This window comes from Tenrec ecaudatus, chromosome X (assembly GCF_050624435.1).
Source record: "Tenrec ecaudatus isolate mTenEca1 chromosome X, mTenEca1.hap1, whole genome shotgun sequence".
NCBI lineage: Eukaryota > Metazoa > Chordata > Mammalia > Afrosoricida > Tenrecidae > Tenrec > Tenrec ecaudatus.
The window spans coordinates 75,335,995-75,357,320 of NC_134548.1; the positions used below are offsets into that span (position 1 = coordinate 75,335,995).

A 21,326-nucleotide genomic window follows, 5' to 3' on the forward strand; every position below is an offset into this window, starting at 1 on the left:
TCATAACTATAATTTTGCTACTGTTATGAATCGTGCGACCCAAGTGAAAGGGTCATTTGACCCCCAAAGGGGTCGTGACCCACAGGTTGAGAATGGCCGAGTACCTTGAGTATCCTCCTCTGAGTATGATTTCTGCTCTTGGTTCTAGTGTGTAGCATTAATAAAATCTCTTCCCTTCTTTGAGCTTGTTTTTCAAGCTGTAAAACGTTATGTGTAGTCAATGGTCTCCAAATAGTAGGTGTTAGAACTACGTGGAAAGAGGACTCCTTTGGGAGGAGGGAGCAAGAATCATAGGCTTATCACATTTGTTTTTTTACAAGCCTCTCCCATTCCCAATAAACTATTCCCTAAAGGTCCAAGTCGGAGGAATTCATTCAACTAAATCATTCCAAGTAAACTTTATTCAGGATATAGTAGGGGGGGTTTAAAATAGTCATAGAAAATAGAATTCAAGTGGGTTGGAAAGGGGGAACTGATTACAAGAGTTTTAGAAGCATATGGTTATGCATTGGGCTGCTAACCAAAAGATCAGCAGTTTAAAACCACCAGTTCCATAAAGAGTATCAGTCTTGGAAACCCTCAGAGGCAGTTCTAATCTGGCCTATAGGGTCACAATGAATCAGGATTCACTTGATCATAGTGAGATTTTTTTGTTTGTTTGTTTGAATTTTAAGCTAGTTGAGACATGGCCCTCACAGTTCCTTTCAGTTCTCATTAATGCTGCTTTGCTATGGCTCAAATTTCCTTCCAAGCTATCCTTTCTTTCTTTTATTTTTTAAACAATCATTACCACTATGTTTTATTTTATTTTTTAAATCATTTAGGGGGTTCTTGCAGTTTTTATATCATTCCATACACACTTTCTATTTCATCCCTCGGTATCCGCTCTTCCCTACCCCATCGTGGCCCCTTGATACATTATAAATTATTGTTTTCATATCTTACACCAACCACTGTCTCCCTTCACCCATGTTTTGGTTGCTCATGCCCCTGCCGGGGGTGGTGGTGGTGGTGAGATTATGTGTCATACCAATTTTGATCGGTTCCCCCTTCCTCCTATTCGCCCCGCCCCTTTTCCCCTACGCTCCGGGTATCCTTAATCCCAAAAGTTTATAGAAATATTAAAAGATAATGAATTTTTCCATGACTTTTAAAAGCCTCACTCCCTTATCCCCACTTCTATCCACAAATGAGCAGAAGATGATAAACTGTGTCCAGTTGAGTTGTCAACATTTTCTTTCTTTTTTACCAACAGATAAATCAATTTATTAAAATAGTTGATTTAAGCATCTGCAATGGTGACTTCAACCTCTACTTCAGGCTCAATACTGATGGAAGTGATCTGCTTCACTATCTCAGACGGACTGTGCAAGTCAATGAGACGCTTGTGGATCCTCATCTGGAATCGATCCCAGGTCTTAGAACCTTCCCCACAGGGAGTTTTCCTGGTCGTAATTCTCAGAGTCTTGGTAGGCATCCTAACTGGTCCCTTCACTTTCAGGTTCTTCTCCTTAGCCCCTCTGATCAAGTCAGCACACACTTTCTCCAAGGATTTCACGTTGCGGCTGGTCAGAGTAATTCTAATTTGGTGAATGGCCACCTCTGGTTCCACAGGTGTCTTTCCGGTGTCCTTAAATGCCATGGCGGCGGGGCGCTTCCTGACCGACTTGTTCCTCGGCGAGAGCGAACAGCGGTGAGTCAGGAATAGGAACGGGGGACGAGCACGGAATGGGAGCGGGGGACGGAGCACGGCGGGACGACGGCCGGTCTTCCTCAAAGAGCTAGTTGTCAACATTTTCATTACAATATAGGGTGTGATAAAAACCTGTACACAAGAATAGAATATCAAGTTGAAGATTAACTGGTTTAAAATCAGAAAGTTTTAGTTCCAGAGAGGGGGAAGAACTTGCCCAGCCTTCAGAGAAGCAGTGACGGAGCTTAATGTGGACCCCTCCAAACTCAAGTTCACAGCTACAGACTTGATTCCGGTCTAGAGGGATCCTACAGGGCAGGGGGAACTGCCCCCATGGGTTTCCAGGACTGTAGCTTCTTAATGGGAGTAGAATGCCTCAGCTTTCTCTTGTGGAGTGGATGGTGGTTTTAAATGGCGGACCTTGTGTTAGTGACAAGGATAGAACAGGCACTGATGCCCTGTCTTCTGAGAGAATGAACAGAGGACTGTGAAACAAGTGATGAACAAAGGACTCTGAAAACTGAATTGGTATACACCTTTACCTGGAAGCCAGGCCCCAGTGAAACTCTGAACAGGATTGTACTCAAAGACAATTCTGAGACACGTTGACCCAAAGCAGCAGCCCTGATCAAAATGAAATAAATGATGTATGAGAATCAAAGGCAAACTCAGTAACTAATTCGAAAGTTACTTAACCATTTGGACAGTGGCAACTTCCTCCTCTCTGAAAGTACCATATAAAAACTAGAACCATTACCCTCACCTACATCCTCATCTCAATTCACGAGGGAGAACCATCTCATATCCAGGGCGAAGTGCATCTCATCTGTGCCTAAGCTGTTGCTTTTCACCTCGCAAGGGACCCACTTCCCTCCCAGAGTTAAGTGGATCTGATCTATGGTTAACATGTCCTTCTTATATAAGGAGAGGGACACGCTTCCTTTCTTTTGAAGTGACTCTATACTTTAATAAACTCACGGTGTAACTCTTCGATGCTGTGTGTGTGTGTGTGTGTGTGTATGAGCACAGTTTATCTCTGAACCCTAACAAACCACATGGGCCCAGAGCTTCCTAGTTCCACCTTGGACAACAGTCTAGGAACAGAACTTTACAATTAGCAGCGCAATGCGTAACCACGATGTCACCAGGGCTCCATTCTAGACCTCGATGGCACCTCAAAGGAGCTCTTCCCATGTTGCCATTCCGCTGTTCCTGATATGCAAAGTTTTGAAATCCAATTGACTTTCAGGCTTATTTCCTTATTTACCATTCTTTAAGTTGGAAAAACATCATTCATGTGTCACCAAAACGGTGCAAATTAGTGTTAAGAAGCAGGTAGCTGTGGAGCTAAATTTTATAGCCAAATCCAGCATACCAGATTGGCATCATCCACACTTTATGGATTTTACCTCAAGAGATCACTGATCTTCCTTAATCTGCTTTGCTGTCTTAAGCGCTTTTGATTAATGCTTCTCAAATTTAAACGTGTCTAGAAAACTCTTGGGGAATCTTATTAAAATACAGATTCTGATTTCACAGAGCTGGAGCGGGACCTAAGAATATCAATTTCCAACAAGTTCCCGGGTGATTATGCTACTAATGGGCCAAGGATTTCATGCAAAGTATACTGAAATGATTATGAAATGGGAGCAAACATAAGTAGTGGGGGGGTGGTACCATCACGCTTAATATGTTCAATTTCTGTTTCCATGACAAAACTTCACAGAGTCCTTTTAGAAATAAAAAACAATCTGCTATTTTATTGAAAGTCACATGAATAGGCTCCAGGATCACGTTTTTATCTTATAATACACATATATTCCACGTAGGCAATCTTTATATTCCTCTGTTAATTTCCTAGGCAACAAGTATTTTATTTCCCCACGAAAAGGAGAGTTTTTCAAGAATTCCGCTTCAAAGTATCTTGTTTCTCTATTCAATTTTCAAAATAGTTTCTGAAGCCATTTTTCAGGCTTGCAGTGTGTCAAAACCACCGTTTCCAACAACCTTAAAAGCAACGCAGCATTAGGATTGGATGAAGATTCAATAAAAGACTAAAATATACAGATGATACAACTTTGTTTGGTGGATACAAGGAGGACTTGAAACATTTGCTGATGCAGATCAAAGACTGAAACCTTTAGCATGGACTGCAACTCACTGTAAAGAAAATGGAAATCCTCACAATTGGACCAACAGACATCATGATAAATGCAGAAAAGATTAAAGTTGAGTATTACATTTTAATTGAATCCACAATCAACACCCATGGAAGCAGTGGTTAAGAAATCAAATGATCTACTGCATTGTGTAAATCTGCTGCACAAGACCTGTTTACTGTGTTTAAAAGATGTCATTTTGTGGACTGTGGTGCACCTGATCCAAGTCAATGTCTTTTTAATCATCTCTGATACAGGCAAAAAATGGAAAATGGACAAGGAAGACAATGAAAAAGAATGCATTTGAATTCTGATGTGAACAAAGAATATTAAATATTCCATGGATTTCCAAAAGAGTGAACTAATTTGTATTGGAAATGAAGCACAGTCAGAATACTCTTTAGAAATGAGGATCTTGCCTCATGTTGTTTGGATACATTATCCTTAGAAAAACATTCTTGGTAATGAGGGTCAATGAAAAACAGGAAAGCTCTCAATGAGATAGACTGACACAGTGGTCACAATGCTAGTGAACAGCAATGCTGGTGAAGACAGTGAAGGAGCTGGCAGTATTGCATGGTGCTGTGTATAAGGTTACTATGAGTCAGAACTGATTTGGCGGCAGCTAATAAGTACCATCACAACAACCACCTAGATGCCAGAAGCAAGTCCCTCTCCCCTCCCCCCACACAGACCTTAGTCATGACAATTAACAAAATGTCTTCAGAATAAAAAAGTCGTATCACCGATGTACATTCTCTTAAAGGCATTTATTTTCTAGTCAAAGAAATACCCACTGGCCAAGGTATGCTAAATTTTCCTGTAGTTGCTGCTTTTTTGCCATCACCCCCAAAAGGCTCTTCTGAACGATTATCCACCAAGACCAAATGAGTCCCATTGTATGCCTCTGTGCCTCACTGTAGAAGCCTCACACTGTAGGAGCTCGCATAAGGGCAGGAACTCGAGCTCATCCTTTGACGTTAGCCTAAGATATAAGCAAAGCTAGCCAGTCACTGCTGCCAGCTTCCAACAAGACTGGGGTCCCAGCTGTTTATGTTCTTTATCTATTGCTCAGGCATGTAACCCAGATACCTCTTCCACCGAGATTCCTCTTGCTTTCTCTGATTCTCATAATCTTCCATATTTGTGGCAGTAAATATGGTTTACTGTCAATAAAACCAGAATCAAACCATGCCTTTACCTATCAAAAATACTGAAGGCCCATTGACCACTGCTTCTGAGACCAAAATCAGAACTCCAGCCTGCTTCAATAACTCAGCTTCAATAGCCACTTCAATAAGTCAGCTAATAGGGAAGAGCAGGCAGGTCAGCAAGCATATCCTGGATGAGGCCAGTAGGCCTCACAGTGACTCTACCTGGGAGTAAGCAGAAGGAAGAATGGTGACCACTTGAGCTCTTGCTACTAATTTCATAGCAATTTAGGCTTTTGAGAGTTCAAATTTTGGGACTGGAGTTTGAGTATAGCAAAAAAAAATTAATGTGGCCATATGGGTATGTCTTAATTTAGAGTGACATCCAGTCCCGTTTCACCAAGGCTTAAAGTATGTTTAGCATACATATTCCTAGATATTAATGTACCATCTTTGGGGTTCAGTCTTGAACATGACTACTGCCTTTCAACAACACAGTTCTAAAGGCTTCTCAGAGTTGGTTTGGGGCATGTTTTATTTCTCTCTCTCTCTCTCCCTCCCTCCCTCCCTCCCTCTGTCACGCACGCACGCACACACACACACACACACACACACACACACACACGAGAGAGACAGAGAGAGAAACTTTAAAAGAATTTAAGAAAAAGAATTCAAAAAGAATGCAATTTGTCCACAAGCTTTATAAAGCAAGCCCCCTCCATATAGGAAAACATATATATGTGTCTCCCTTGGTACTAGTCAGTGCATTAGCAAGGTGTGATAGTTACATAATTTCATGTCAACTTGAAGATATATAAAAGTATAAAGGTGGTATTCAACCTGTCAATCAGGTCATAGCCTGATGGTGCCTCCTTGTGGGCATGGCCTTCTCATACCCTGGGCAGCTCCCCTTCTCTCTCGGCCTTCACCTTCCTGCTGGTGAGCTACTTTGAGACCTGCCAGAGCCCTGTGATGTGTTTACCGCCATTAGATCCACGCGGCGCTACATTCACCAACCTAAGACATTCCTGCATTCTGCAGCATTGCTTGTGACTGTGTGAGTCTGAAGAGGGACTCGTGAACTAGTATTAGACTGGGATGGGATGTTTTCTTGATATACAGCTCTTTATTAGACATATATGAGTGCCACTGGATTTGTTTCTCTAGTCAACCTGGCCTAACACACAGGGCGTTGATAGAAAAGTACCTAGACTTACTGAATACAGGAGATGGATCTGGGTAGGACACATGCACTAACACTTTCTCCAGTAGATTTCCTTCTACCACTATACAGGATTGTTTTCATTCCTATCCAATGATTGACATGATGAATGAAGGGATGGGCAGTGCTGTGTCTGCAGTTTGACCACATGGTTGAAAATATGTGGGGATCAGAAAATGAGGGTAAACGCCAAAATGATGATCATTAAGGTCATCAATCATAAGGACCCTTGCTATATAAGTGTGGTGCAATGGGAAGAAATGTGCATAGGAACCCAAGGACTTTATCCTGGCATGACCACTAACTTCCTGTACATCAGTTTCATTAACTATAAATGTAGAACTTACACTAAGTTTTACAAAGACTTACTAACCTAAACTAACCCAATACTGAATTGGTTATAAAAAGAACCTTCCATTTTCAGGACTGTGGTTTTTAACCTTTATTAGCTCACAAGCCCATTTGGAATTCAGTAAGATTATCTCCCTAGAAAAGAACATTCTCATGGAATTCAGCTTACTAATTCATTGGCTCACATAGAGTTCCTGGATTCATGGACACTGTATTGAGGACTGCAGAGGGAAAACCCAAGGCAACAGTGACAGGTGCCTGGCCTCAATCCTCTTAATTTCCCCCTCCAGTATTTGAGTCAATGGTGGGACTCCTTTAGGTAAAAATAGAGGCTGCCTTTTAAAAATAAACGTTTTGAGCATTTATTTCTTTCTTGATTTCTTGGAAAGAAAGTTGTCAGGAGAAAACTGAAAGGAGAACAATTGAAACATACTTAGGTTCTGACATGCTAAATCTGCTTTGCAGATTTGTTTTAAGCGGCTAAATGCAAGAGCAGGAACGCCACATCACTATGTCCATATGAAGGAATTGTGTGGGGCTTCACATAGGAGCAAACAGGCTCTGAAAAACACACTGCAGTGCCTGACCTGAAGCTGGGTTTCACTGTTCATATCCTCAATATGGCATGTTAAAACCAATGCCAAGAGGCGAACCCCAATGTTCACCTCTTCTACCCACAAGGTAAGCAATGGCTCCAAGTGGCCTTTAATTAAGACCTGGATTTAGTCCCAAATTTTTCTGATTCCAATTTGGAGGAAGAGAACTTAACAAGAGCTAAAATCTGGGCTCCTCTCTTCTGTTCAGCCAGTGAATATCTTGGTTTCTGCAATTTGATTTGAATGAGTTCAGTCATTCTGTCTCACAGGAGAATAAGCAAGATCTCTCTTCATAGGATGCAAGAGAGACCTTTTGAGGGGATAAAGACAGATTACAAAAGAAAAATAAACACATGCTCAGGGCATGTGTCCCCTTTTTCTGGCCTCTCAGAGCCTGAAAGTGCAGGGCCAGTTAGGAGTTGCTCTTCAAGGCAAAATTACTCAGCACACAAGGGCTTAAAGAGTTCAGGAGCTGGAAAGTGTCCCCTGATGCCAAGGCTTTTAAAACCTAAAAAGAAAAGAAGAGTGGTAAATTAGCTAGGACTGGTAAAGCATTTAACAGCTACTGAACACCAGGATATATCTTGGTAGCCAATCCTACAATTAGCAGATAATCTTCTGAGCACAGAGGTTAGCTAGGAAGGACATGGCCCTCATAACTCAGATCCCATGAAAAAGTGATACAGACTCTATGTCTTTGACTTTACACCTAATCCCCATCACCCAAAAAGTCTGATCTACATGACTCCTGTCATCTTAGCAACTCACTTAATTCCCTCTGAAGCCCTGATTATTTGTTGAGTTGAAATATATGTTATTCTCCTACATTTGTCATGTCAGAATGCATTTGCTTTGCATTAAGTCAATATAAAGGGCTAGAGATAAACATTCAGATGGACAAAGCTGAAATGGTCACGTAATCTATAGAAATGAAGTTTCGTTATAGAGAATAAGATGAACTCCTGACATCTGTTGTAACACTCAAAGGGAGGTTGCTGGCCCAAAGGATATCAGAATTGAAAGGTTTCAACTTGCTCATTTTATACATTGGAAAAGTGATCTTCACAATCCTTTTCTTCATGACAAACCAAACTCACTACCATAGAATCAATGCTAACTCATAGCAATCCTATAAGACAGGGTAGAACTGCCCCTGAGAGTTTTCAAGACTGTAACTCTTTATAGGAATAGAAAGCCCTGTCATTCTATCTAAGAGCAGCTGGTGATTTCAAAGTGATGACCTTGAGGATAGCAGCCCAATACTTAACCATTACACCACCAGGACTCATTAATTCATATTTGTCAAAAATTTCATAGTGTATGACTTCTAACAAATTGGATCCAAAAGTAATTTGTAAAAACGCACTATAGTTTGGATGAGAAAGGTAGGAAAGCAAAGAAAAAGAGAGACTTAAAAAAAATAAAAACCCAGAATTGGAGGCATTGATTTTAAGGGTCATATAAATACAGGGAATGGAGACATGAGGTGAATGAGTTCCCACTTTCTGAACCTAGATGGTTCCCACTCTCTATTCCCCCAGAGTCGGACTCCATAAAAAAATATCTGTGAAACAAGGTTTTGTAATCAGGGGTGGAGACTACATACCTGTGACCTCAACTTTCATCTCCAGACAGTCTGCCTTGAGAAGAACTGTGGGTAAAGGAGGAAAAACATTTCACACACAATCCAGAAATCAGGACTGAAAAGGCAAAGCAAAGGATGGTAACTACTTCAGGCTAGAACTAAGGAAGATATTTACAAAATAATTAAGTAAGTCTGTTTAGATGTTTCAAAGCAACTATCTCGTGCTTATAGATTAGCCTCTCTCTGGCCGGTTTTAGAGAACACAGCCACCCAAAGGAAGACATCATTCACATGCCAGAAATATGAGAGCTTAGAAGTACAAAGAGGTAGGGCAAGTGCAAAGTGAAAGATAAGTTCTTTGTGCTTGGAGACTTAATCAGCCTTGCCCAGCTTCTTGATGTGTTTAGATACGTCTTAAATTAGAATTATCTGGGAACAGGAGAGGGTGGGAGGGGAAGAAGGCAGAGCATTCAAGCTATGTCCACAGTTTTCAGAATTCCTCCTCTCTCGAGTCTGTTCACACAGCTACTCCTTGAATTATCTTTCAAAATATGGTTTCGATCACCACTCAATAATGAAGACCCCCACAAAGGGCTACTATTCACATTGTAGTATTTGGGAATGGGCCCTTCTGCAATTGTACAGCGGCTGTCTTAATATTTATGCCCTTAAATCTAAGCTAATGTTCCCTACTGGATCTCAATCCAGGGACTTGGATGTGCCGTGGTGCCATCAAAATCACGGTGTCCAACACTGAACATACCAAATTTTCTACAAAACCTGTTTCTCTCTGATTAATAATTCAATCATTTACTTAATTGCCCAAGTTCAGACTCTTCTCTCTCAATTATTCTCCAATGTCCCATGTTTGATTAGTTACCAAAGGCTTATTGAGTCCTTCTCTAATCTGGTTTTTCCATTACATTCCTATAGGCCATAGGCCAGGGCCTAGCCAACCCCTAAGAGGATGATTAGCCTCCTAAAACATATGACAAAGTAATAATAATTTATAAATTATGAAGTGATCATGAGGTAGGTGGGAGTGAGGAGGGAGGGGAAAATGAGAAGCCGATATTAAGGGCTCAAGTAGAAGGCAAATATTTTGAGAATGATGATGGCCACAAATGTACAAATGTGCTTGACACAATGGATGTATATATGGATTGTGATAAGAATTGTACGAGTCCCCAATAAAATGATTTTTTTAAGTCACACTGAATCTAATCTTAACTCTCCAATCTATCTTTCCCAGCACTACTAAAGTGGTATTCCTAGAACTCACTCAACTCTAAATATGCATTGCCATGCTTAAAACATTTTATTTCCCTATAACATACAGAAGAATATCAACTGCCTTAGTGTGTGAGGATCTGGTTCCAATCCATCTTCCTGATTTCACCTCCAGCTACAATTACCATCTGCTTATCTCCATGTTTCAGTAGCCAAAGTGAAACACTAAACCTTACTTCAGCCTCTCTAGCATTGCTTTTCTATCTCCCTAAAATGCTGCCCTCCTTTCCATTCTCTTCGTGAAGAGTCAATATTCATTTTCTTTTGTCAATTTAAAAAATGGTAGAAGGGAGATGAATGAGAGAGAGATAACATTCAATATCAGGCAACAGCCAGGTTGCAAGTGGGCAGCAAAAAAAAAAGTGTAGGGAAAAGGTCAATCAGACCTTTTAGACCTTCATTAGAAATGAGAGAAGATCTTGGCAATAATATCCGTAAGTGGAGTTACCCACATGGAAGATGTTGACTAATGGCTACCTTATGGATACACTAATACAAGGGTCATTAAAAGGAATGGGTTTAGACAAAAGAGGCACTTTCTTTATATAGTTGTTGAGCAGGAGAAACCTATAGGTACCTAAGATGGTCTTTGCTAGATTTCTACCAATATAGAATCTGAGGATAAGGAATACCCCTTGGGATTTGGTTCTTAAGTTTGGAAGTTTAGGGATATAGTTTCATAAGGTATTCCAGTTCATTATGACATAATGATTTAGTGCTTCTTGCGTAGTTCGTGGGGTCTTAAAAACTTACAAATGACATCCAAGGCACAACAATTGGTGTTTATTTGTCTGAAGTAACAGAGAAAGACGGAAACTCTGAATTAGGAGAGGGAAAGGGAACGAGGGATTAATTGCCGCTATGAACAACTGCCCCCTTTGTCATGTGACTAGATGATAATAGCCTACCATTTATGAGTGTTCTGATCAAATATTCTCTAGAAGAATCCTGGTCAAAGGGAGTGAAATACTGAAGAGAATTTCATATTTTCATGGACTCCATAATTTCTGGAGCCATAAAGTCTGGGTAAAACCCCGAAACTGCTGCTCTGAAATAATCTTTAAACCTCAAAGCAAAACTATGCTCTGAAGTCTTTAAACCAAATGATAGCTTAGTTTAACTAGTAAAAATGTCTCTCTTGAGCATCATGTTCTTAAAAACTGTCAATATGGGATCAAATTACCCTATTGGAAGTTTACCTGCCTTAAAGGGTCCATTGAATTTTGCTCATCCTTCTTACATGGTACCCTTCTGGATGTCTCAGTTTTCCTGCCTGAAATTACAGACCAATATCTCACCAATATCTCCGTGTATATATACTTATCATTCAAACTCAGATACCACCTATTTTAAATGATTTCTTATAGACATCTCTACTTAATTCTATCCTAGTTTAACTCAATTCATTTTGTTGATATTTATTTCTCAAATAGTTTATCCTGAGGGAAGGGTAGTAGTGAAGGACCACCACAAAGTAGCGCTCTCTCTCTCTCTCTCTCTCTCTCTCTCTCTCTCACACACACACACACACACACACACCACAACACACACACAAACTCATTGTCATTGAGTCAATTCTGATTCATCATGACCCTATAAAATAGGGTATAACTGCCCCCTGTGAGTTTTTGAGACTTTAACTCTTTATGAGAGTAGAAAGCCCTATCTTTCTCCCAGTTCTTCTCACAAGGGGTACCTTACTAAGAGTATTATAGTTTCTCTCTTTGTTTCTTTTGTTCAAACTTATTTCAAATAACCTAGTACAAAAGAAGAAAAGAAGGAAGTAAGGATGAGACAAAAGTAAACGAATAGACAACATAATCCTAGGCCCCACTCCTGGAAATTCAGCTTTAGTAAATATATAATGGAAGTTAAAAATCTGTATGTATTTCCCTCAAAGTTTCTCAGGTGATTTAGATGTGCAGCCAGTTTTGGAACCACTGCCTAAGTCTAGGCTCTCTGTGAAATGGGAGGCTGGCCCACTCTAAAGATGTACTAGAGCAGTGATTACCAACCTTCCTCATGCTGCGACCCTTTAATACAGTTCCTGATGTTGTGGTGACCCCCCAAAACATAAAATGATTTTCGTTGCTACTTCATCACTGTAATTTTACTAGTGTTATGAATCGGGCAACCCCTGTGAAAGGGTCATTTGACCTCCAAAGGGTCGTTTGAACCGCTGTATTACGGTATTTCATTCTACATATCCCGGTCAGCTGCTCTTTTGAAATATAAGAAATAAATCAATAAATTGAGGAAACAAGTAACATAAAATGAGACCTTTTGCAATGTATTTTGTGTGTGTGTGTGTGTGTGTGTGTGTGTGTGTAAGGGAGGGAGGAAGAGAAATCAGCAGAGAGATTGATGGAGAAACAGAATCAGAGAGGCAAAGAGACAACATATATAGTGATAGGCAAACACAGAGGGGCAGTGATAGGCAAACACAACATATATAGTGATAGGCAAACACAAATGAAACAGAGAGGAACAAATGCAAATACACAGGCAAAGAGACAGAAACAGAAAAACACATAGACACACAGTGAAACTGAGTATGAAATAGACAAATAGAGAGACAAAGTGAAAAAGGAAGAACCAGAGAGAAAGAGAGAGTATTAAGACAAAGACAGAGACACAGAATGAGATACAGAAAGAAGTGGAGAGCTAGTCATGGATAAAGAAGACAAAGAGAGTCAGAGATTACCAGGGCTATAGAAAAACAGAAAAGAGATGATGAGAGTGAGAGCAAATGGGAAACTCATGCTGCATATTAAAAAGGGATTTGTTTTCTCTTCTGTCACCTGTTTCTCTTACCTGCCTGTTTTCCTAGAAGCTGTTTCAAAGAATCTGGTTCTGGAAGCCACCCTAAAAACAAAAGATAACCAAGTTGACAAACAAATCTCATGAGTTGCTTTAGATTAGATGTGAGAACCAATGGCTAATGCCTCTGGACCAGATGAGTTACCAGTTCCAGGCCCTGTCTTTGCTAGCAAAAGATCTGGGTCTGTGGAGAAAATTAAATAAGCGAAATGGAAAATGGCCTAGGCTCTGGCAGGCACCACTAAGGCCATGGCTGACATATTTCTCTTTTGGTCCAGACTGATAAAATATGTCACGTATTCAGGTCTTACTTTGGGGTACAGATAAATTATATCCTTGATTTCAAAGTATGATTTTTGGTATTTTGTAAATACACTTATCAATTAGTTGAAGCTGTGAAGGATTTGTTATTTCTCACATTTTATAACTGTGAAAAATAAGAGAAAAGAAAATGGAGTACCAGTAGTCAATATACTGAGTGGTGTCCTAGTCATTGGGTGAGGTGAGGTTGGCCAGGCTAGTTGCGGCCAAGTGAAGAGAGGCTGGTCCCTGAAAACTGTGGCCTCATGCTGGTGACTTTGTCTCTAATTCCTCGACTTGAGGCCAGCTTCCAGCCTTTGGGATGTTAGTTCAACTTTTACCCTTTAAGAGACTCCCTGGAGAACTGAGTTATTTTGGAAGACTTTAGAAAATTAGGCTTACCATAAATAAATAATTAAAAGCTTCAAGGTTCAAGTACAATGAACAAATCTGTTCATTAAATGACTTTGAAAACCAGTAGCAATCACAAGAGAATAAAGAAAAAAATTCTTCCAGAGCCTAGAGCATAAAATCAGAGGATAACTACATCACCCTATAGAATTAAAAATAGCTAAGAAAAATATATTTCCCAGCAGGTACAAAATCTTGCACTATTGTGTGTTGAGTGGAACATTCCAAACTATGAACTGAAAGATCCCCTGCAGTTTGTAGACCATACAACCTTCACAACCATATGTGGTGACTCTGAACGCATTTCTGGTAGCCTGGTTCAGACCTTTTATAAGTAGGTTAAGAATCCTTCTTACACAGATGATTGGGTTTCCTCTGCACTGCAAGCCATAATATCTGGCTTTGATTCTGGCTTCTGGGGAGTAGCTGCCCGGCAGGGAGGGTCTGGAGGCCTCACTGGGGGACGGATGATAGTTGGCTTTTCTCCGAGAGGCCGCATTTTGTTACAATTGTTAGAGTCCCCTGGAGGAAAGAAAAATACCAGGAATTTTAATGGTTATCAAAATGAACCAATATTCATGAGCACCTAATATAAGAGTTATCAGGATCACCTCTCTTGTCCCTCATTTCTTCTTGGTGAACAACTCTGGGTTTTTCTTTGGTGGTTCTTCTAGCAGTTATTCTTTCAGAAAGCCTATATTTGAAACTCAACTCTTAAACTTCATATTTATATGATCTTGATTATATACAGAATTTTTTAAGCCTCCACTTACTTACCTATATTATCAAGATAAATTATATCTTACAGAATGAAAGGATTAAATCACATATGAATAAGTTTAGTTCCTTAGGTACTAATATGTTATGTACATACCACACAGGTGTTTAATAAATGTTTGATGAGAAATTTGAAATTATTAAATTACTTTGACTTCTTGTTATTTAAGCCTTGATTCTCACAGAAGTATTCTAACTTTCCTCTATCTCACTAGTTTCCATGTCAGTCAATACAAAATAAATAAATTTTATAAAATGGTAATCACACTGCTGCTGATGACTGTAAGCTGGCCCTATGACTAGATAAACCAAAAAACAAACCAAACTCACTGCTACTGAGTCAATTGTGACTCACAATGACCTATAGGACAGAATTGCGTCAGTGGGTTTCCGAGTTCATAATTCTTTAGAGGAGTTGGAAGCTTAGCTTTTCTTCAATTGAGTGCTGGTCATTTTGAACTGCAGACCATGTTTAGCAGCCCAATGTGTAACCACTATACCACCAGGGCTCCTGACTAGATAACCATCACATATTTTGGCACAATGTAAACGAAGTGCACAATCATGCACATGAGGCAGTTCAAATTCCTTGACACAGTAATTCTACTTGGGGAAACATGCCCAAAGAAATTAACCTACAGGGGGGTGGGGGGTGGGGGAAGAAAACATAAGAAAAAGCAATTTAAGTGATACAAAATATCCATTATATCAGTAAGAAAGTCAAACCTAACCATAAATTTTAAGTAAACTATTCAATATATTTATTATATATAAAGAGTTCCTAAGTAGAGAAAATGTGCCCTGGTAGTGTAGTGATCCACAAGATCAACATTTCAAAACCACCAGCCACTCCAAGGGAGAAAAAATAGGCTTTCTATTCCTGTACAGAGTGACAGTCTCAGAAACCCACAGGGTCAGTTCTACCCTGTCCTATAGCTTCACCTATGAGTCAGAATGGATTCAATGGCAGTGAGTTTGAGTTTGAGCTACAGGAAAAGGTTCAGTCACTTGAAAGCTAATTGAAAGGTTAGAGTCCACTCAAAGGTATCTTGAAAGAAATGCCTTGTGATGTATTTCTGAAAAAAAAAATCAGCCATTGCCTATATTATCAATTCTCATCTTATACTCACGAGGTTACTATGAGTTATAATCAATTCCTTTGCAATTGTTACTGCCTAACTGAAAAAAGGCATATTAAATATATTAACATTTTTAAAGTCTACAAAAAGTACTCATGGCCTGAAAAAGACCATATTGAAACAGACATATATACAACTATGCAAGGGTATAAGCAAATCTTGATAAGCATTTAATTTACTTTCTATAAAATATTTATGTTAAATATAAAATATTAAATTTAATAACAAAGTATTGTTTTTAAATTATTTCATTAATTTTTATATTGCTTTCCTCTTCTTAAAGGCAACTGTAAACTCCTCAGCTTAAATTTAAGGTTTTCCCTGAGTTAGTATTAAATATTTTCCTGGACAATCACCCTAGACTTCAATTAATAGCCTCAAAAGCATGTCCTGGACTTTCACTTCTAGGTGAGTCAGTATAGTATAATGAAACAACAACAATACAAAACAGAGTCTGAAGTTGGAAAGATCTGTCTTTGTCTGAATACCTATCTGTTAGACCTCGCTGTCAGTTTCATCTGTGAAATAATGGTCAGAAGGATGAAATTAGGTAGCCTATAAAGAATGCCTATCATATAACAGATATCAGTAAGTAATAGATACTTGCCTGCTTCTTAATGTGTGCTCATTTCGATATGTTATTTCCATGGTAAACATCCCTCAAGACACAGCTCAAATTTCAATTCTCTGAACACTCTAGCTGGCATAAGAAATTTCAATCCATGCAAACACTCTTAAAATACTTATGGAGGTTGTTTGTTTGTTTGTTTTTTAAATCTGGCTAGCTATTCTAGTGAGAGAGATGAATATGAAAAGTGATAAAATTGGGACTAACCTCAGAGCAGTGACCCAGGGAGCTCATAGGCTCACTGCAATAGGGAAGGGTACATACACAGGTGAACTGGAAATCGACAAATGGGATTTAATAAGAATAGAACACCTGTGCACCTCGAAAGACTTCACCAAGAGGGTGACAAGAAAACCCACAGACTGGGAGAGGATTTTTAGTAATGACACATCAGACAAAGGGCTCATTATTAAAATCTACAACACCCTCATGACCTGCAAAAAGAGGAAAACAGTTAACCCCCTAAGGAAGTGGGCAAAAGAACTGAAAAGAACTTTCACTAGGGAGGAGACCCATGTGGCCAATAAGCTTATGAGAAAGTGTTAATGCAAATAAAAACAACCATGAGATACCACCTAGCAACCCTGAGGCTAGCCCAAATCAGCAAATCAGAGCAACAAGTGTTGGTGAAGTAGGAACCCTCCTCCACTGCTGGTGGTTGTGTAGATTCATACAGCCACTGTGGAAAGCAATCTGGTGATACTTAAGGAAAATGGAAATTGATCTACCTTATGACCCAGCCATCCCTCTACTGGGCAGATACCCGGTGGAAGCAGCAAATAAAACACGACCAGTCATATGCGCTCCAATGTTTATTGTGGCACAATTCATATTTGCAAAGACTTGGAAACAGCTTAAGTTTCTCCACCGATAGATGATTGGATTAGTAAACTTTGGCACATGCACACAATGGAGTAATATTCAGCACTGAAAAGCACGGATGAGCACATGAAAAACGTTGTTTCATGGGAAGAGCTGGAAGGAATTATATTAAGCGAGGCAAGCCAAACTCAAAAGGACAGGCATAACATGAGTCCCCCGAGGTTAAGTACAATCAGCGCGCCAGGAATAGAAGAATAAACATCTATCTCGCAATAAACGGGTGGAAGCATACATAGTTGGAGGGAGGGCAGGCCACACCTAGGGAGGTACATGAGAGCCCAGCATAAAGAAGGGGAAGTGGGGCAGGTGGAGGGAGAAGCGGGGTCGGGAGAAACGGAGTGGAAGGCATGGGGGAAACAGGGCACTAACCCACCTGGGGGAGAGTATTGGTGGTATCCCAACAGAACTGGAACATGCATACTGACCTCTCCATGACATGCCAAACCAGGAGGGCAACGTAAAGCGTGGAGGAATCCACAAAGAGACTTGACCATACGTCGGCCACAACCAGAATTACCCTGACCCCCACCATCGAAGGGAGTACCACAGAAAATGAAAATATATCGTCTGGTGTGGGAAAGGATCTGACCTACCACACCACACCCAGAAGGAAGCTGAAGCAAAGGAAGGAGGAAGAACGAGTGGAGCACACCTGGGCCCACCAAGCTCAGAGTATGATAGCCTGGCTCGAAGGGCCCAATGTACAGAGAGGACCATATAGCCAGCCCCAAGGCGAGATGCGACATCCTGCACTGATCCATGGCCCTACATGGGACAGCACCTGAGACACAGTGGGGGATGTGTGACTGAGCTGTCCCCATTACACTGAGGCAAAACACTGAGGGCGTGCAATTGAGCAGCGGGGGAAGCAGAGCAAGGAGTTTCCGGGGGAGTATAAAGGATGGACTTTGGGGCCAGGACGTGGCACCCCATCAGACTCATCTGGAAAACACTCCTCAAGGTCAACAAATAGACCTCTACCTACTAACAGTTTTTTTTTTTTGGTTGTTTTATTTTTGCTGTCTGTTTTTTTTTTTTTTTTTTTCTTTTTTCTCTTCTTTTAAATTTTGTATGTCAGTGACTTGTTTGTTAGTCTGTCGGTGTTGCTGCTGTCACCACCATGTTCTTATGTGTCACTTTGGTGCTGTCGAAGTCACCTGCATTCTTATGCACATTTTACTATATCTGCAGGCCCAACTAGATAAGATAGGCTGGACAAACAATTTGAAAAGAAAATAATGGGACCAATGATCACGGAGGGACATGCGAGTGTGGGAGGTAGGGGAAGGGAGGAGGTGGTGGCCAACACAGGGACTAGGGAATGAGTGGTTCAAAACCAGTGGAGGCAGGGGATGGGAGGACTGGTAGGGAGTGACCAATGGCAAGGTAACTGAGAGGAATTCTGAAACCAGAATGAATATGGTAGTGGGACAGGAGGAAAGCATAAGGAAAGAGAGGAAAGGAGTAGGAGACAAAGGGCATACATAGAAGCTTAAATAGAGAAATGCTCATATGTAAATATATTTATGATTATGGGGGAAATAGTCCTATGTGCATATATTTATAAGTTCAGTAGTAGGGTAGCAGGTGGACATTGGGCCTCCTCGCGTGCATTCCCTCAATACAATAGCACCTTGTTCAGCTAAAGGTCATTCCATGATGCCCACCTTCCCGACATGATCACTGAAGACAGACGTGTGCATAAGCAAACGTGGTGAAGACGGCTGACGGTGCCCGGTTATCAAAAGGATATAGCGTCTGGGGTCTTAAAAGCTTGAAGGCAAACAAGCAGCTATCTAGCTCAGAAGCAACAAAGCCCACAGAGAAGCATACAAGCCTAAGTGAACAAGAGGTGATGAAGGGATCAGGTAGCAGACACCAAAGAACAAAAACCATCATTGTGTGATCACTTTCCCCATATAAACGCTGAAAACGTATGTGTGCTTAGGTAAGCGTGGTGAAGAAGGCTGATGGTGTCCGGCTATTGAGAGATGTAGAGTCTGGGGACTTAAAAGCTTGAAAGTAAACAAGTGGACATCTAATCTGGAAGCAACAAAGCCCACATGGAAGCAGCACACCAACATGTGTGATCATGAAGGGCCGAGGGGACCAGGTTTCAAGCAACAAAGGCGGGGGAAAGAATCATATCATTGTGAATGAGGGGAGTGCATGATTTGGACCTAATACCTATCTGTAGAAAACTGGACATCCCTTGCAGAGGGGTAGTGAGGAGGAGATGAGTCAGTCAGGATTCAGTGTAGCAATAATGAAACTCACAACGTTCCTCTAGTTCTTAAATGCTCCCCGCCCCCGCAATCATCATGATCCTAATTCTACCTTGCGGACCTGGTTAGGCCAGAGGATGCACAGCGGTACAGTTGGGATCTGGAAACACAGGGAATCTGGGACAGATGGACCCCTCAGGACCAACGGTGAGAGTGGCGATACCGGGAGGGAAGGGGGGCGGGGTAGAAGGGGGGAAACAATTTCGGGGATCTATATATAACCTCCTCTCAGGGTGACGGACAACAGGAAAGTGGGTGAAGGGAGACGCCGGGCAGTGTAAGATAACATAAAATAATAATTTATAAATTATTAAGGGTTCATGAGGGAGGGGGGAACAGTGAGGGAGGGGGAAGGAAAAAAGGAAATTGAACTGATTCCAGAAACTGAAGTGGAAGGCGAATTTTGAGAATCATGAGAGCAACGAATGTATAAGGATGCTTTACTCAATTGATGTATGTATGGATTGTGATAAGAGTTGTATGAGCCCCAATAAAATTATTTAAAAAATAAAAGTGATAATAATACGAAGTGAGCAGTTTTCTACTGCGTGAATGAACCAAACACCAGTCCTATATTATTAGGTGCCTTTGAGTTGGTTCCAACCCAAAGCCACAGAATAAAATACTGCCTGGTCCTGTGTTATCCATAACTTCCGGAAAACCAGAATCTCACAATTTAAGTGGATACTACTCCTTTCTCTAGCTTCGTATTATATGATTTACAATCCTTTGGTCACTTATATTGGTGTGCTTCTTCCATGTAGAGTTAGTTGATATTTCTCTCACATGGCTGCTTGCTTGGGAACTAGCCTGTAAGATCCTAGACATTATTCCATCTGATAACTGGGCAACATCTAATTTCTTCACCACACTCTGCTACAGCACAAATATATGTTCCATTCCTGAGTATCGAGCAGGGGCATGCTATAAGAACTAATTGTTCTTAAATCGGAGCTAGGATTTAGTGCAAGCCCAAAACTCATTCCTGGATTTATGTTTGTTTGTTTTTTAATATGACTTTGACTCCCTTTAGAGACCTCCTTTTAAATTTATGGTAGGGAGTCTTACTGATCATTTCTCAGGAGCATAAATATCTTTTTTTTCTTTTTTCAACATCCATTTCCTTTTAATTTAGCTAAGGGCTTATTTTTTTAATCATTTGTATTGGGGCTCGTACAACTCTTATGACAATCCATATATACATCCATTGTGTCAAGCAATATTTTAATATTATCATTGATTAGTCCCTGGTACTAATTTTGTAAAACACTGTTGATAGAGGGTTATAGGGCTAATTTGGTAAGTTAAGTAGGAACTTTTAACCATTCATCTACACATTGCCTCTTAAGCCTATGATATTTCTACCAAACTGTATTCCCTTTCAATTTCCACTTAACCTTGGTCCATAATACAGCTTTTGCTATGAGTTTGACCTCCTTCTCTAGCAATTCTTTTTCTTTCCCCATTCTCTCTTAAGTGACCATTACCAAAGTATTTTTAGCATTTGCACCTTGCACAGGATCCGGTGCTTATTTCACTTCAACTTAAAGATACTTTCTTCCATCTTTCCTTATACCCTGAGATCACAGATTAGGAGGAGGCTGCTCTTTCTTGTAGATTCCCCATCTTCAAGAACTTTCTTTATTCTTTTCTATGTTACCTCGCCATAGACACCTTGAATCCTCCCTTCTTGTGAAACAATTTGGAGGTAGGCTCCTCTAGGAAGGCGTAAAATCAAGCCAAACACAAAAGATTATTCAAACATAATGAGTCAAAACAAGAAAATGTGAATGATGGCCAACACATCCCATTACTAGAAGCACAAGTCTGTTCTTAATACTTTTAGAGCAGTATTAGCCACCCCAGGAAAGAATTGATAACCCTGTGGCTGAGCAAGGCCTGTGCCTATCCTTTCTCCAAGGTCAGACTTGTCTTTTCTCTCCAGTCAAGGCAGAGCTGATTACCTGTGTAATGTACAGGTTGTGGCTAGGTTTGGTTTCACCTGCACTTAGGGGGTAGGGTCCTAGTCTGCACATG

At 40.5% G+C, this 21,326-nt stretch overlaps 2 protein-coding genes across 3 annotated transcripts in view; both read right to left on the reverse strand.

Moving 5' to 3' along the window:
- Window positions 1-1,248: 1,248 nt before the first annotated feature.
- LOC142433937 (small ribosomal subunit protein uS10-like) lies at window positions 1,249-1,810 on the reverse strand. Its single transcript, XM_075538581.1, has one exon. The coding sequence runs from the start codon at window positions 1,799-1,801 to the stop codon at window positions 1,283-1,285; it is 519 nt and encodes a 172-aa protein (XP_075394696.1). The 5' UTR covers window positions 1,802-1,810; the 3' UTR covers window positions 1,249-1,282.
- A 1,633-nt stretch (window positions 1,811-3,443) lies between these two features.
- Window positions 3,444-21,326, reverse strand: part of OPHN1 (oligophrenin 1) — a 369,115-nt gene continuing 351,232 nt past the window's right edge. For both annotated transcript variants that reach the window (XM_075538125.1, XM_075538124.1), the window contains exons 22-25: window positions 13,935-14,100; window positions 12,862-12,912; window positions 8,779-8,823; window positions 3,444-7,680 (exon numbers count right to left, since the gene is read on the reverse strand). In XM_075538125.1, coding sequence (XP_075394240.1) covers window positions 8,787-8,823; window positions 12,862-12,912; window positions 13,935-14,100 — 254 coding nt within the window. In that variant the 3' untranslated portion in view covers window positions 3,444-7,680; window positions 8,779-8,786. The remainder of the gene's footprint in view (window positions 7,681-8,778; window positions 8,824-12,861; window positions 12,913-13,934; window positions 14,101-21,326) is intronic.